Source organism: Phodopus roborovskii, unplaced genomic scaffold (assembly GCF_943737965.1).
Source record: "Phodopus roborovskii unplaced genomic scaffold, PHOROB, whole genome shotgun sequence".
Taxonomy (NCBI): Eukaryota; Metazoa; Chordata; class Mammalia; order Rodentia; family Cricetidae; genus Phodopus; species Phodopus roborovskii.
Window position 1 is genome coordinate 6719656 of NW_026126546.1, and position 14097 is coordinate 6733752.

The 14097-nt window shown below is 52.6% G+C and overlaps 1 protein-coding gene across 1 annotated transcript in view; it reads left to right on the forward strand.

Annotated features, from left to right (window-relative positions):
* The window catches only part of Sorcs2 (sortilin related VPS10 domain containing receptor 2), a 355042-nt gene that overhangs the window by 300349 nt on the left and 40596 nt on the right, over positions 1-14097 (forward strand). The window contains exons 5-8 of the mRNA XM_051200383.1: positions 5166-5239; positions 8065-8129; positions 10448-10566; positions 13732-13821. Of these exons, the coding sequence (XP_051056340.1) occupies positions 5166-5239; positions 8065-8129; positions 10448-10566; positions 13732-13821 (348 nt within the window). The remainder of the gene's footprint in view (positions 1-5165; positions 5240-8064; positions 8130-10447; positions 10567-13731; positions 13822-14097) is intronic.

Consider the following 14097-nt stretch of genomic DNA (forward strand, 5'->3'; position numbering starts at 1 on the left):
CTCCGGGGACAGCTGCCCCTCCCTTCCTAGTCCTGGCGGTCACTGTGTGCTTTGGGTTAAGGTAGCATTGCTGTGTCTTCTAGGCCAGCCTGGTTAAGTCTCTGCCCATTTTTAGAATGCCCCCTGCATGTGTACATGGACATGCTGGTGTACCCATGCCCATGAGTACATATCTGAACCTTCCCACAGTCCCTGTCTTCCATGAAGACAGAGACAACTCCACCTCAGGTCCACGAGGCAAACCCCATTTTCTAAAAAGCACCTCTGTAAAGCTGTTTGGAGCCACATGAGGGCATGGTCCCTAGTTTAAGGATCAGACTATACCATCTTGGAGTGGAAGGATTGCCTGCCACCATACCACACAGCAGGCAAAGCAAAGGTCCCAGGAATGGAGTCTGGCCCTGGTGATAGCTGTGCAGAGCCTGCCATACGTAGCTATCAGGAAGAGGAGCAAGAAGAAGAGCCACAGCCCCTCCCCTCCTGCTAGCCAGACTCTGCTCCTGTTCCTTTGGGCTCTCCCCAGCCAGAGGCCAGAGCAGCTGCCAGTAGAAACTGCTATTCATCAGCCCCTGGGACAGGGACAGGTGGAGGGCCAGCATGGATCCATGGATGGATGGATAAGTTGGTTAGGAGAATGAACATATGTAACTGAAGGGCAACAGCATGGGCCCACCTTCTTCCAGGGTCCTGTGCCTCTTTCTTGGTGCTAACATACAGTTTTGTGTTTCTGATAGTATTTGATCATAGTCTCCAGTCCATACACACTAGAGCTAAACTCTGGGAAGGTAGCCATGCTTGATTTATAGTTCACAGTTTTTATCTCAAGTGTTTTCTGAGAATGTATGCTGGCTAGATAGATTATAAATGAATATAAGAAATGGATGGATGAGTTGATGGATAGGTGGAAAGTTGGATGATTGGATATATTAGAGTGGACATAGGAAAGGATGGATGGATGGATGGATGGATAGGTAGTGGATGGACAGATGGGTGGATGGGTGGGTGGGTGGTATGGATGGATGGATGATGGATGGATGGATGGAGAGCAGTTGGTTAGATGAATGGACATATGGATCAATGACAGTTCCTACTAACAGGGATCAGCCAGGAAAGAGAGCCCCAAGTAGAGAGTGGTGATGGCCAAGCCCAGCTTACCCCCAGAGCCCAGCCTCCTTTGCAAGGTCTAACACATATTGTGTAGTGTCCCTGGCCTGTGGGTGCCTGTCTGTTGCTATCCCTTTCCCTCAGGGCTGCACACCCTTCTGGGTATTAATAGTGCTACTTAGCCTTCCATGTAATTAGACCAAAGCACGGCTACAGCGAGTTATTTTCCTGAAGAAATTGACTGTGTTGCAATTGCTCTTTAATTTATGGTGCCCTGAAAAATTAATGGAGCTGAAACCTTGGTTATTTTCCCTGGCTCTTTTCTGTGATGACAAGGAAAGAAAGGAGAGGAAAAAGGTTTAATTGCTGTTATAAAAGGAATGAGGGATTTGGGGAAATTAGTCAGTGATGACCATCTTGAGTTTGGGGGGGGGGCTTGGTGGTCTGTCAATGCCTTTAGATGCCCAAGAAGCTGGATGTATAATGGAATCATGCCAACTCTGACTCTACAAACTGACTGTGAGCCAGGCATCTGGACGCTGTGCTAAGAAGAGGCATCGCAAAGCTCCTTGGCTCAGAGCAGTACACTGGGAATTGGTCCTGGGTCTTCAGGTAGCTGGGACTCTGCAGGTTTTGCTGGAATCCACTGGATGTGGTTCCTGGCTACTAGCGTGCAGGCTCTCATCTGGGGATCATGCTGCTCTCACTACATGGGTAGAACAAAACACAGAAACTTTACTAGCTTCTTCTTTACCAGGCACAGTCATAGACTAAGTCCTGAGCCACCAGGGCAGACACAAATACCATATGAACAGAATTAAGCTCTTTACTCCTGCTCTGCCACTCCCCCATCTCTCCCTCTCCATCTTCTCTTGTCCTATCTCCTTCCACTTCCCAGGTGTCTGTCCTTGCTCTGACAAAGGTTCTACCTCACTTGGGGTATCTTGCCTCCCTCTGTTCCTTCCTCACTACGTCATGATTTGGACACAATCTGAGGTACCTTACTGCAGTCTGGCCAGGTTTTCTGAGTGACACCCAGTATATATTCCTTCCAAGTCTTGGCAATCTCGCAAGGCTCCTGGGACCAGGAGGTCCTTCCTATCCAGCTCTCTGGGGTCTACTGTTTCATCACCCACACCTTGGGTGTGAACTGTGGGCCTGATTTCTGGCAGAGCTGGGGTTACTTACTTATAAGACAAGATCAGATTCACATTGTTTATTTTGCTTTGTTTTTCCTTGCTTTTATTTCCCTTCCAGTCAAGAACCTCCTCTGGGTCTGGGGAAATGGCTCAGTCTGCAAAGTGCTTTCTGCACAAACATGAAAGCCTGAGTTTATATCCCCAACAGATATGTAAAAGCAGAGTGGACATTTGCCTCTGCACCCCAGAGCTGAGCATGCCCTCTGGGACATGCTAGACACTAGAAGTATTCCAAGGAAGGAAAATGCCTCATTTTGCTTTGGCTTTCCTAACCCTGTGAATTCATTCTGCCTATGACCCAGCAGTCTAGCTGCAAGAGAGTCAGCGCAATGTCAGCATTAGTGTCCCTACCTATGAAGACAATAAGGCATTCTGAGTAAGGGAGGATGAAAGCTAAGCATGCCGTCACAGCCCAGGGCAGAGCTTCTGCCCCTCTGGCCTCATAGGAAGGCCACTGATGTGCACTCCTAACCTGCACCTTCCCTATGTCATCTCCTCCTTGCCTTGGCTGCACTTTCTCAGGGCAGCAATGCCCTAAAGCACATTCCACCACTCTCCTGAGATACACCCTCTGGAGCTGATTCTGCTACAGGATACCTCAATGCAGATTTTAACTCTAGGAACTAGAGCATCCCTCTGATATTTGTTATCGTTTATTTTCGACATTTATCTTTTATTAAGCAGAAGTGTTCTATTTCTGCAGCAATTGATGGCAGATAGTAAAATCACTGCCCCCCATGAGAATGAACTGAAAAGGCTCCATAAAACTCTGGGATGGGCACCATAAACACTAGCACGTTTGGCGGTGATAGCAATGATAACACCACTCGTTTGTGTGGAAACTTTGTCACCAGGCCTGTCAATGCTTGTCTTCTTAACTGACTGGCTGTGGGTGAGAGCAATGCTCTACTAATTTGCAGATGGGTAAACTGAGTCATGAGATGGAAAGGGGCTGGCCCCAGTCATTCAGATGACCCAGAGACACTGCGTCACCACTGACATAGGACTGTGAACGGGTCTATGAGATGGGAATTGCTGCTATGTGTAAGTGCTGTATCACCTTGATCGATGCACTTAGTTCTCTCATCCTGTAAAGACAGAAATATGTTAATCTGACGATTGTGTTGGTGAGTTGTATTGCATGAGTGTGTGTGTCTGTGTGGGCATGAGTGTGGAGGGGCACGAGTGTGTGTCTGTGTGGGCTTTCAGTGAGATAAGTGTTTGATGTAGATCACAGCCACACTGAGCCATGTGCCTTGGTAGTTGTTGAGCCTTAGGTCATGCCAGCCCCAGATCCAGGGACTTCACAGAGCACAGGAGTACTTTGCCTGGCCTGCAGTCATTCCTAAGTAGGTAAACGTCCCCTTTTAAAGCCCTTTACAAATGGAAGGTGATGCTTTCTTAGCATGTGACCCAGAACAGGTGTCCAAGAATAACGTCCAGCTACTGTTAAGCTTTTTGGCATCTGGCCGTGCTTATGTGTCTAGCCCACAGTCTCAACTCTCCCAGTTTCTGCTCAGAAGGCAGAGGTGAGTGCTCCCGTGGAGACCAAGCCAGAAACACTTCATCTCCTGCCCTTTCTAGCTAGCCCTTGCCCCACGGCCAAGCGTGCTCACTCATTCAGAAAACTCACTGGCGTACCTGGCAGACAAGGATCCATTCAGCAGTGTTGCTGAAGGTGAGCCAGGCGGGTGAGTGCCCCGGGCAACCAAGAGTACACGGAGATGGGAAATGGAGTGGAAGGGAGTGAGCCTGAAGCTGGGGGCTACAAACTCAGGGCCGACTCCCACTGCACTGTTCAGAGCTGAGGGGCTCCCACCGCACATGCCCGGATGCTGCCACTTTGTCAGGGGATTGAGATGCCCCACCGCACCCCTTCAAGGCAGGCGTGTGGAGTCCTGGTTTTGAAAGTGAGAAACTGAAGCATAAAAGAGCCTGGAGCAACGGCACAGCCCTGCAGCTGTGAATGAAGGGCTCTGACAGAAGCCACACATACTGGAATCACTGCTCTCCCTTCAGAGTGGCACTGCCAAGGATGATGCTTGGTGGGTGAGGAAACCAAGTGCCATACAGGCACAGAGAGCAGAGGCAGAGCCACAGATGGGGATTCCCTTCCCATCCGTCCTCCCTAGGCAGCTGCACGTAACAGAGAGCATCACACAGTTCTAGACCTACTTCAGATGAAGACGGACTTCAACCTGCGGAATCATGTGGGACCACGTGTCTCCAGGAACAGAGGACGCGCACAGTCGGCACAGCAACCCAGGGATGGAGGAGACACCCATAAACCCACGGAATAATACGAGTGAAAGGGCTAACACACTGGCCACATCCATGCCTACTCTCTCAGTATGTGAAGGGTTGGCATGAAAACCATTCAGGGAAGACATGAGATTTCAGAGACATAGGAGGATGAGGGAGATGTGTGTTCGGGTTCACTGTATCTGTCATGCCTGTGTTATCGTCTACAGCTGGGCACCAAGGCTGGTCAGCTGTGAGTAAGACTGACTAGAGACAGGAAGCCAGTCTGCCTCTACCAGGTCCTTCACACCTCCCTGGCCCCATCATAAAAGTCAGAAGACCTGGGCCAGCAAGAAGCCAAGGCCACTCTACTCAAAACTTCTCCCTGACACAGCCTGGGAGGTGAAGTCATCGCCCACATTGCTGTCAGCCTCAACCAATAGCCTCTTCCTCGGCTGCCTGCATACAGCAGCATTCCTTGTGCAATGAGGTCACCAGGACCCGTGCAGAAGTGTCCCACAGAGGGGTTGAAATAAGGGAAGCCCTGGGAAGCCTTGTAGCAGATCACTGTCACTCGGACCTCCCCGCCAAAGCTCTGTCTCTCTTTTGTCTGCTCTGCAGCTGTATGTGTCATCCGACCTGGGGAAGAAGTGGACACTTCTGCAGGAACAGGTGACCAAGGACCACGTGTTCTGGTGAGATCCCTTTCCATGGGAACGTTTATCTTACCGCAGGCTTTGCCTCCTCCCCCTCACCCCGGGGAACTCTAGGGTCCTCGGTGTGCTCCTGGGGTGTCTAGGGCTCAGCATCCCTCGGGCCTTGTCCTCTATATCCACCTATTTGGGAGAGGTGAAACACGGGGACCTGGCACAGTACAGCTCGGGGTGGCTCAACGCTCTTGGCTACCCTCCTCCCAACTCCTCACCAGTTCACCCCCACCTGCTCCTGAGAAGTGCCCTGTATCAACATATCATGCTCCAGGGCTGCCCCGACCCTGTCTGCCTAGGCTCTCTTCCCTGTCCCACCACCACCCTGGGATTTACTCCTCTGGCCCATGAGATCACAGCGTTCTGTCCTGCTAGGAAACAAGGCCAGCAGCCTCTGAGGGCTGAAGCAGGGGAGACCGTGAATAGAGGTGGAATGGGACTCAGGTCCCTGACAAAGGCCAGGGGGTGCTGGCTCCCCATTTTCATGACCTTCTGGGAGCCCTTCTGGGAGCATTCCAGCCCCACCACCCAAGTCAGGCAGTTCTGAAGTTCAGGAAGCATATGCTGACTGTTCAAGCAAGACCAGAGAGGGCAGGCACCTGCTTAGGGTCTTAGGCAGTAAAGAGGGAACAGGAAACTATGGCAGCTGGCTCAGAGCCCACACAGCACCAAGCCGGCTGTGCCACGGGTCCCTTGCCAGACACGCATCTACCCACACAGGCTTTCTCTTTCATACACACAGGCACACACATACATGTGCTTTCATGTCCTTCCTGTCTTAGTGCAAATGGGTATAAAACTTCACACTGGTCCCCCAGCCAGGACTCAGTCCTGTCTCCAATGGGGATGCATGGTGAAAACAGTCCCTCCCACCCTCTCGTGACTCACAAGGGTCCAGTTCCCATGTCCTGGAAGTTGGTTCTGAACACTGAACCCTGGCATCTGTGCCCTCTGCTCCTGGGAAGAAGTGATGATTGCCTCTCCACAGCAGCCCACTGGAGTACCCTCCCTGAAACCAGAGGGCTGCTGTTAGTCGCAGGCCCAACAAGGATGTCCCCTGTCCAGAGCAGAAACTGTCCATGGAGTCACTCCCAGGAGGTGGGGACTGAGGTCAGGAAGTGTGACTTCTGAGCTCCATAGACATGAAGACGTCAGGGAGGCAGTACATCACTACCTGTCCCAAGCCAGGCTAAGGAGTATCCCAGCCTGCCTCATGGAGACTTTCCGGCTGGCTAGAGAAACCAGACCTGGGGTGCTCCTGTTATCTTGGACAAGTCAGACCGGCTCTGCCCACAAGCTTTTCCTGTGGCTGAGGGCTGTGCCTGTTATGTGGGAGAGTCATAGGATGCGTGGCAGTGTAGCTGGTTGGATCCCTTCTGGAATGTGGCGAGAGACAAGGGACACAACAGATAAAGCTGATTTGACATTCTTGTCCTTGGATTGGCAGCGGAACGCACCAGAACCTCTGCTCTATCTCAGGCCTGACTCATTAGCAGTGCTGAAGCCACACAGCACACAGGCTCCCTAGGGAGCTCCAGAGGGGTGTGTGTGCTGCAGGGTGCCTGTTATGGAACTGTGGCCTCCCTGAGTGGTCAACAGCCTTGGAGTAAAAACCACAAAGGCAGATACTGGCCAATGCCTTGATATGAGTGAGCGAGCGAGTGAGTGAGTGAGCGAGTGAGTGAGAGAGAGAGAAAGAGTGAGTGATGAGTGAGCGAGTACAATGGTAAGTAAATGAATGGGGGAATGAGGCAAATGAATGCCTGGGTGCACAAGTCGGTGAGTGAGCATTTAAATGGCTGCCAGAGCGCCTAGAATGTCCCCTGCTCTGAGGCCCTGCCAGTGTATACCGCTATTACCTGGTCTCTGTGCCTCTGCACCAGGAAGAGAACCCCTGCCCGTGTTCATATGCTTCCCCCTCCCCTCTTCTCCTTCCTTATCTCTTTTCTCTGCTTTTCCCATATAAATGAGCACATCTGGAGATTTGGAAGAAGGGATGTACTTTCCCGGGACAGGTCCCAGCCTGAGCTTCCTGACTCCTTAGTACTTATGACTTATTGATGTCTACCCCCAAAGCCTGGGATGGTGCTGGCAGAGTGGGCCCCCCTGGCTACTGGAGGTGCTGTGGGACTTCTCTGGATGTCCCGTGGCTGCCTTCCTCAGGCTTGACACAGGCATATGAGCTCTGAGAGGGGGGTGACTTCTGGGCTAGGCAGACCTGATGGGAAGCTCAGCCCAACCTGCGTCCTTGGGCAGGTAAGTCACACAATCCCTGACCTGTGAGATGCAAGACTCAGCCATGGCTGAGGGGACTCTGGTGTAGGCTGGCAAGGGTGAAATGGAAGAACACTGTTCTCACAGAGCCTCTGGCAAAACACAGAGCAGTTGGAACAAACGGAAGGGTTTCCCCCAGCAGAAGGTAGCCACTCAGATCCGGATCCTAGTTGGAATCCCAGTGAACCTGTTAGGGCTTTATGACCATGGGCATCCTCTATATATCTCTGGGTTTCCCCTCTGTGCAGATCTAGGCCTGAGGTCCCACCCTGTACCTCAGCTGGGGTGGGAGACCCTGGGGGAAGAGGTGAATATTATAAACAATCCTATGAACAAGCAGGTGCCAGCTTTACCAAGCTTTATCCAGCTTCATCCGGATTCCCGTTGGAGCTTGTAGGTTTAGTGGGGAGGGCTGGGTCTTCTGAACCCAGAGAACAGGAGCTGTCTCAGGCCCAGAGGGACGGTGTGGCCAGTGGGAGCCCAAGGGAAGGGTTTAGCCACCCCTTTGCTGATGCTAATCTCAGCCAATTCTTTTTCAGGGCTGTGTCTGGGGTGGACGCCGACCCCAACCTGGTCCACATGGAAGCACGGGACCTCAGTGGAGGTAAGTGAGAGATGGGCACTCACAGGTGTCCCTGAGCATCCCTGTCCAGCAGCGCTGCTCAGCCTAGCCCTGTTCACTGGTGCATCCTCAGTGGCCAGCCATGTGGACCAACCTCGCTAGTTGTCTGATGTGTCATAATTAGAAGCGCGCTTCTTTCCTGCTGGGGATGAATTGAAGTGGAGGAGCCCTGCTCTGTGGAAAGTCTATTAAAAGGGCAATTTGCTCCAGCTCCTGAGCATTGAGTGTTTACTACGGCATGGCCCCACCCAGCCTGGCTGAGGGCTGAGACAGCCCAGTGTCTCTGATACTCCCCTCCCACAGTCAGGGCTGGATTGCCACAGCCAAAATCTTCCTGTCATTTGCAGCCTTCACACTGAGCAATCCACTCACTTGTATATGCATGCTATTGTGTTGTGAAGGTGACAGAGGTCATTGTCCTTCCTGGCAGTCCTGGGCAGTTCACAGGCACTAGCCAGATGAAGTCCTGGGGGTCCTGGGTGGTAAATTTGGTTCTCCTACCTGTAAAGCAGGACATGGGGAAAGGAAGTATGTTGATGCATATGTAGTTTCTGTGTAAGCAGCTGCTGCCAGATGATGACTTATGCCATTTCCAAGATATCAGCCAGGGCTCCATACCTCAAAGGGTGGGACCAAATGTTTTGCAGCTACTGTTTTGGTAAGCAGGGGCCATTGGGTTGCCAGGTCTTAGCCCTAAGACCTCAAAGGGAATATAAAGAGGTGACTCCCAGCAGGTTCCATGTGGTAGCAGGCCTGGCAAGGTGTGCCGTGTCCCAGGGGGGAAAATGAGCTGAGGTCTGGGTCTTTCACAGAGCCTCCATCCTAGAGGAAGCAGAGCCTGTGTGCAGTAGCCTGAACTTTGCATCAAGAACCCCTGGTCCAACTCAGCTCATGAGTGGGACCGTCCCCAGCCCCTGAAGACCTTACACTCACCAGCCTAGAGCCCTGCTGGAGCAGTCTTCAGAGCCTAGCCATAGACCATTCAACGTCCTGAGGTCCCACCACCTAACCCGTTGTCTCCATCATCCTCCAGCCAGCTGGGCCTTCCAGAGGACCCTGCTCCAAGCTCACCACACTCCTGTCACCTGGCTGAGACTGCCTGTCCTCCTTATCCATCATGGGTTATTTTCCTTCACATGCCCAGGCCACCCTTCCACAGTCATTCCTCAAAACTCTGCAGCACCCAGCTTTCCCCTGCATTCCCCTGGCCTGGGAGCTCCTTGAGGCTGGGTGCTGACAGGCTCTCCTCAGCGTCTCCAGCAGAACTGTTAAATGAAGCCAGATATGCCGAGTACACCGCTGTGGGCATTCTGCCTATGTGACAGACAGAAAGATGCTCTCTGCCCTCAGCACACTGTAGTGGCCCTCATCTATTTGTCTGCCTCTCTCCAGAATAGCGGTTCTCACGGCTCCCAAGAGCCAAGTCCCCCATGACAGTCACACACTGCTTAGGACCTTCCTCCAGGCAGTTTCCTCATGAATGAGTGCATGAATGATAGTGAGAGTGGGTGAGTGAATAAATGAGCCAGTGAATGAATGAGTGAAGCAGTGAGTGAGTGAATGAGTTGATGAGAGTGAGTGAGTGAGTGAATGAATGAATGAATGAGAGAGTGGATGAGAGTGGGTGAGTGAATGCATGAGAAAGTGAGTTAACGAATGAGTTACTGGATGAGAAAGTGAAGAGTGAGTGTGAGTGAGTGGATGAGTAAATGAGTGGATGAGTGTGTGAATGAATGGATGAGTGAATGAATGTGTGAGCGAGTGAGTGGATGACTGAGAAAATAACTGAGCAGTGAGTGAACAATCCTGGGCTTGCACAAGTGTTACCTCCTCGGTGTGGCTGTTCCCTGGCCTCTCAGGTTGGAGACAGCAGCAGCTTCCTCACAGAACCTAAGTTCAGTTTGCTGTCCTGGAGCTTTGTGAGGACAGATGGGAGCTTTGGCTTCAAGTTAAGGGGAGAGAGTGCCTAGAGACACAAACTTCTGTCCAGCCAGGTGCCTGGGTCTGTGAGAAGGTGGCCTAGAGAGGTCCCTGAACTGTCTGGTTGTCCCTTCCTGTGGATAATGACTCTCTGACATGCCAGCCGACCCTCCCTAGGAGCTAAAGAGATCTTGAGTGGTCCCTGGCCCCACTGGGCTGGCAAGCATCATAGGAAACGAGGCCCTTTGAAAAGAGATGCTCTAGGCCAAGCCAAGGTGCTGGTGTTACAAAGTGGTGAGCCCAGGAGTCCACGCTGCTCCGACTCTCCACCCACGGCTCTCAGTGGGGTCTGCATGTCTGGCTGCTCTTGTCTCCTGCAGGCTGTCGGTACTTCACCTGCCTGATCCACAACTGCTCAGCTCAGCCCCTCACAGCACCCTTCGCCAGCCCTATTGACCGTGGCTCCCTGACTGTGCAGGATGAGTACATCTTTCTGAAGGTGAGTGAGGGGACCCTGCATGAGCCTTTTCCATCAGAAGAGGCAATAAAACAGCGCTTCAGCTTTCAAATGCCAGTTAGCAGGGTGTAAGGAGTAAGGATTTTCCTCCCGCCGCCAGTCTTGTCCCGCTGCCGCGCCAGCCCCAATTAACACACTGAGACTCTGTATTAGATATAATGCTGTTGGCCAGGTACTTGTTTCTTATCGGCTAGCTCTGTCTTAAGTATTAACCCATTTCTGTTAATCTACGTATTTCCACATGCTTTCATCTTACCGGGGAATGGGGCCTGCGTCTGGTCTCTCCAGTCTCTCCATGTTGACTCCTCCTTACTACTTCCTCTTTCCTCCTTGTCTCCTAGTTCCGCCTATCTTGCCTTCCTATTGGCCAACAGTGCTTTAGTCATTAACCAGCATGAGAAACATATTTACAGAATGACATCTCCCATCAGCAGGGCTCAGCATCTTTGTGCCACACTGTGGTCCCCAGGCACCAGAACCTGGGCTCAAGATCCTTCCTGACTCCTCCCTCTGCACACCAGGACTCTCCCCACAAATTCAAGTATACATATTTCACTTGGTGCCTTCGTGCTTTGCGTCTTATCCTGGGTACTCTGTGCCCCTGTGACCAAGATGCCACCGCAGTGCCCCCCAATACATATCTCAGGCCAACTGGGAAATGCAAGTGAATGCTATCAGGGGAGCTCCTTGACCCCTCTGGAGTGGGAAGCCTGGCCTCGTACAGCGCAGACCCAGGTTGTCTTGTTTATTTTTCTTATGCTGCAACCAAGTGCCTGACAAGAGCACCCTAAGGATGAAGGGCTTCTTCTGCTTTACAGTTCCGGGGAGACAGTCCATCTGACAGGGAAGGTATGACGGCAGGAGCATGAGGCAGCTGTTCGGTTACACACAGTCAGAGAGCCGAGAGTGAGTGCTGGTAGTAGCTCACCTTCTCCTCTTTGTACAGTCCTGACTCCAGCCCACAGAATGATGCTGGTAGCTTTCCCACCTCAATCAGCCCAGATAACCTTTTACAGCCAAGCCCAGGGGTTGGTTTCCATGGTGACTCTAAATCCCATCAAGTTGACAACAGAGACTGATGGTCACCATCTGCAAGTTCATCTACGGAGACAGGCCTGTTTCCTTGGATCCTACTGCCAGCCCCTCTTCTGCGGCCTGGAATCTGTGAGACAAGCCCAGAGCTTCTTGCAAGAAAACTCCAGCCCAGTGTCCTGTCACCTGGGGGTCCTCCAGGTTCCCATACTTCTCCCTTGCCCAGTCTCCATGACACTCCCTCGGCATGGACCATCCTCTCCCAGCTTGAAGGAGGCCCTGGACCCCACTGGTCCTAGCTGTATCACCAGTGGCCATGTCCACCAAGTCCCCCAAGCTCTGCATTTGTACCTAAGGGTCCCTGTACAAGTTCCTTTTGGCAGCCACTGGTTCTCACTCCGGCTCTGCGGCGGTTGCTATTGCTGGAGAGAAAACCAAACCCCAGAAAATAGAGTAGCCCTGTCAAGTATCACACCTAGGAACAGACAGCAGCCCACCCTCTTCTCTGGGCATTGTCCTGCTGGGATGAGATGGTCAGGTGGAGCTCCACTGTTTCTCCCTGCCTGGCTCACATCAGACCAGGTGACACACCATCTCCTTCCAACAGGGACGGCGGGCATCTGGCATATCTTTTGTCCCACAGTCACATCTTTGGTGTGGTCTGGCAGGACGGTGCTAGCTTGGGAATCAGAAGGACTACAGAACCTCTCTGTCAAGTCATGCTTGAGGCATACCTAGAGCCTCGCCAGTCTGGGTAGAGTAAACGCAAGGTTACCGCATAGGGAAAGTGTGGGGGAGGTGCATGGGAGGACACACCTAGGTCTGGCAGCTCTTTCTGGATTTGCCTGGAGCAGCAAAGGTCACAGAACTAAGGCTGAGCTGAGCTGGGCTGGGATGCTGTTGGTTGCACTATTCTGAAGCTGTGCCTTGAGAAGGTGATGGAAGATGGCAGAGGGGGCTGGCTATGGAGGGCTCTTATCAGACCATGCTGGTGTCAGGTGCAAAGTTGCCACTGCTTGCTTCAAATGAGCCTTCAGACCACATCTGAGCCTCTGCTTGCTGCTCCGTGTCGTGGGCTGATGACACCATAGCACTCACGTAGGCAAGCAGCCGTGCTGGACCCACAGGTGACACTGTGACCCCAGCCTTCCCACCAGCTCTAGCCTGTTAGCGGCTCCCCACCGCGTGTGGGGTCACTCTGGGAGGAATGAATGGCTTGAAAGGGGCCGGTTTTCTGTTCGGGACAGTGCAGTGTGCTGTGCCTGTCTCTAATCCACTCACCAGGCAAAGGGAAGTCTTGCAAAACCTCTGTGTATTGCCCTGCCCCCCAGCACCTGCAGGTTGGAAGGACCTTGAAGATGAGGTTCTCTTTCCCACGATGCCTCATGGAAGGCCCTGCTGCCTTCACAATCAGTTCCTGACAGGAATGGGGATGGCCATGCTCTTGAACACTAATCCTCCACCAACACACCCCACGGGCCTCCCCAGGGTATGAGAAGAGGCTGCCTCCGGCCCTGAGCTCATCTAGCAGAGAGGCTCTGGAAATGGGCCCACCAGCTTCTTTGGGGCCCTTTGGCAGGCACAGATAGCATCCCTCCCCTGTTGGAGGTCTTCTGTCTCAGTGAGTCCCAGTGTGTACAGGTTTCTGTGTATGCGACTGTCTGGTGTGGAGCTGGAGTTCAGCATTCAGCTTCAAATTCCAGCTCCCAGAAAGGCTGGGGGCCTGCTGAGGGTAGCACCAGGCTTTCTGAGCTCAGTTTCTTTGGAATGGGGTGGTGCTCTCAGAGAACCCCCTGGAGCAGTCCCAGAGGCTGTCTCCCCACCTCAGTGGGTAATTGCTGCTGTGGGGGAAGGGTGTCAGGCTTTCCCACCACAGGGATGCTTTCTCCAAGGACCTCTGTGTGTCCAGGTCATAGCAGCACTACAGAGGCCTGGATACCTCCAGACTGCCGAGTCCCCCCTCCCCCCTTCACAGATGAGTCATCTAGTGAGGTCTTGGCATCATTGCGGAAGAGGAACCACACTGCCATGGCCACTGCCTGAGTGGCCCGCTTTCAAACTGAGAGTGGGCTTTAACTGGAGATTCCGTCACTTGACGCTGTGTTTCTCCCCTAGGCGAAAGCAACAAACCGAACCAAATACTATGTCTCCTATCGCCGCAGTGAATTTGTCTTGATGAAGCTGCCCAAGTATGCCCTGCCAAAGGTGAGGTGGCCCTGTGCCAGATGTAAAGACTGTGAGGCCTTATACACTGGGGTTTGGGGTCCCAAGGTCAAGAGGGACAGAAACTAAGAATGGGTGTGGCCACGCTTCCTCAGCCTCTGCCTGCCCATCCACTGTTCCAGCCTACTTGGCCTCAGGTGAGCCAGCTCTGCCCCCTGGGCACATGGAATCTGGACAAGAAGCTTGGGAATCAAGCTTTGGGAGGAGCAAGAAAAAGTGGTTAGGGAAGAAGGCAGAGTATTGCAAGGGGCAGAAAGC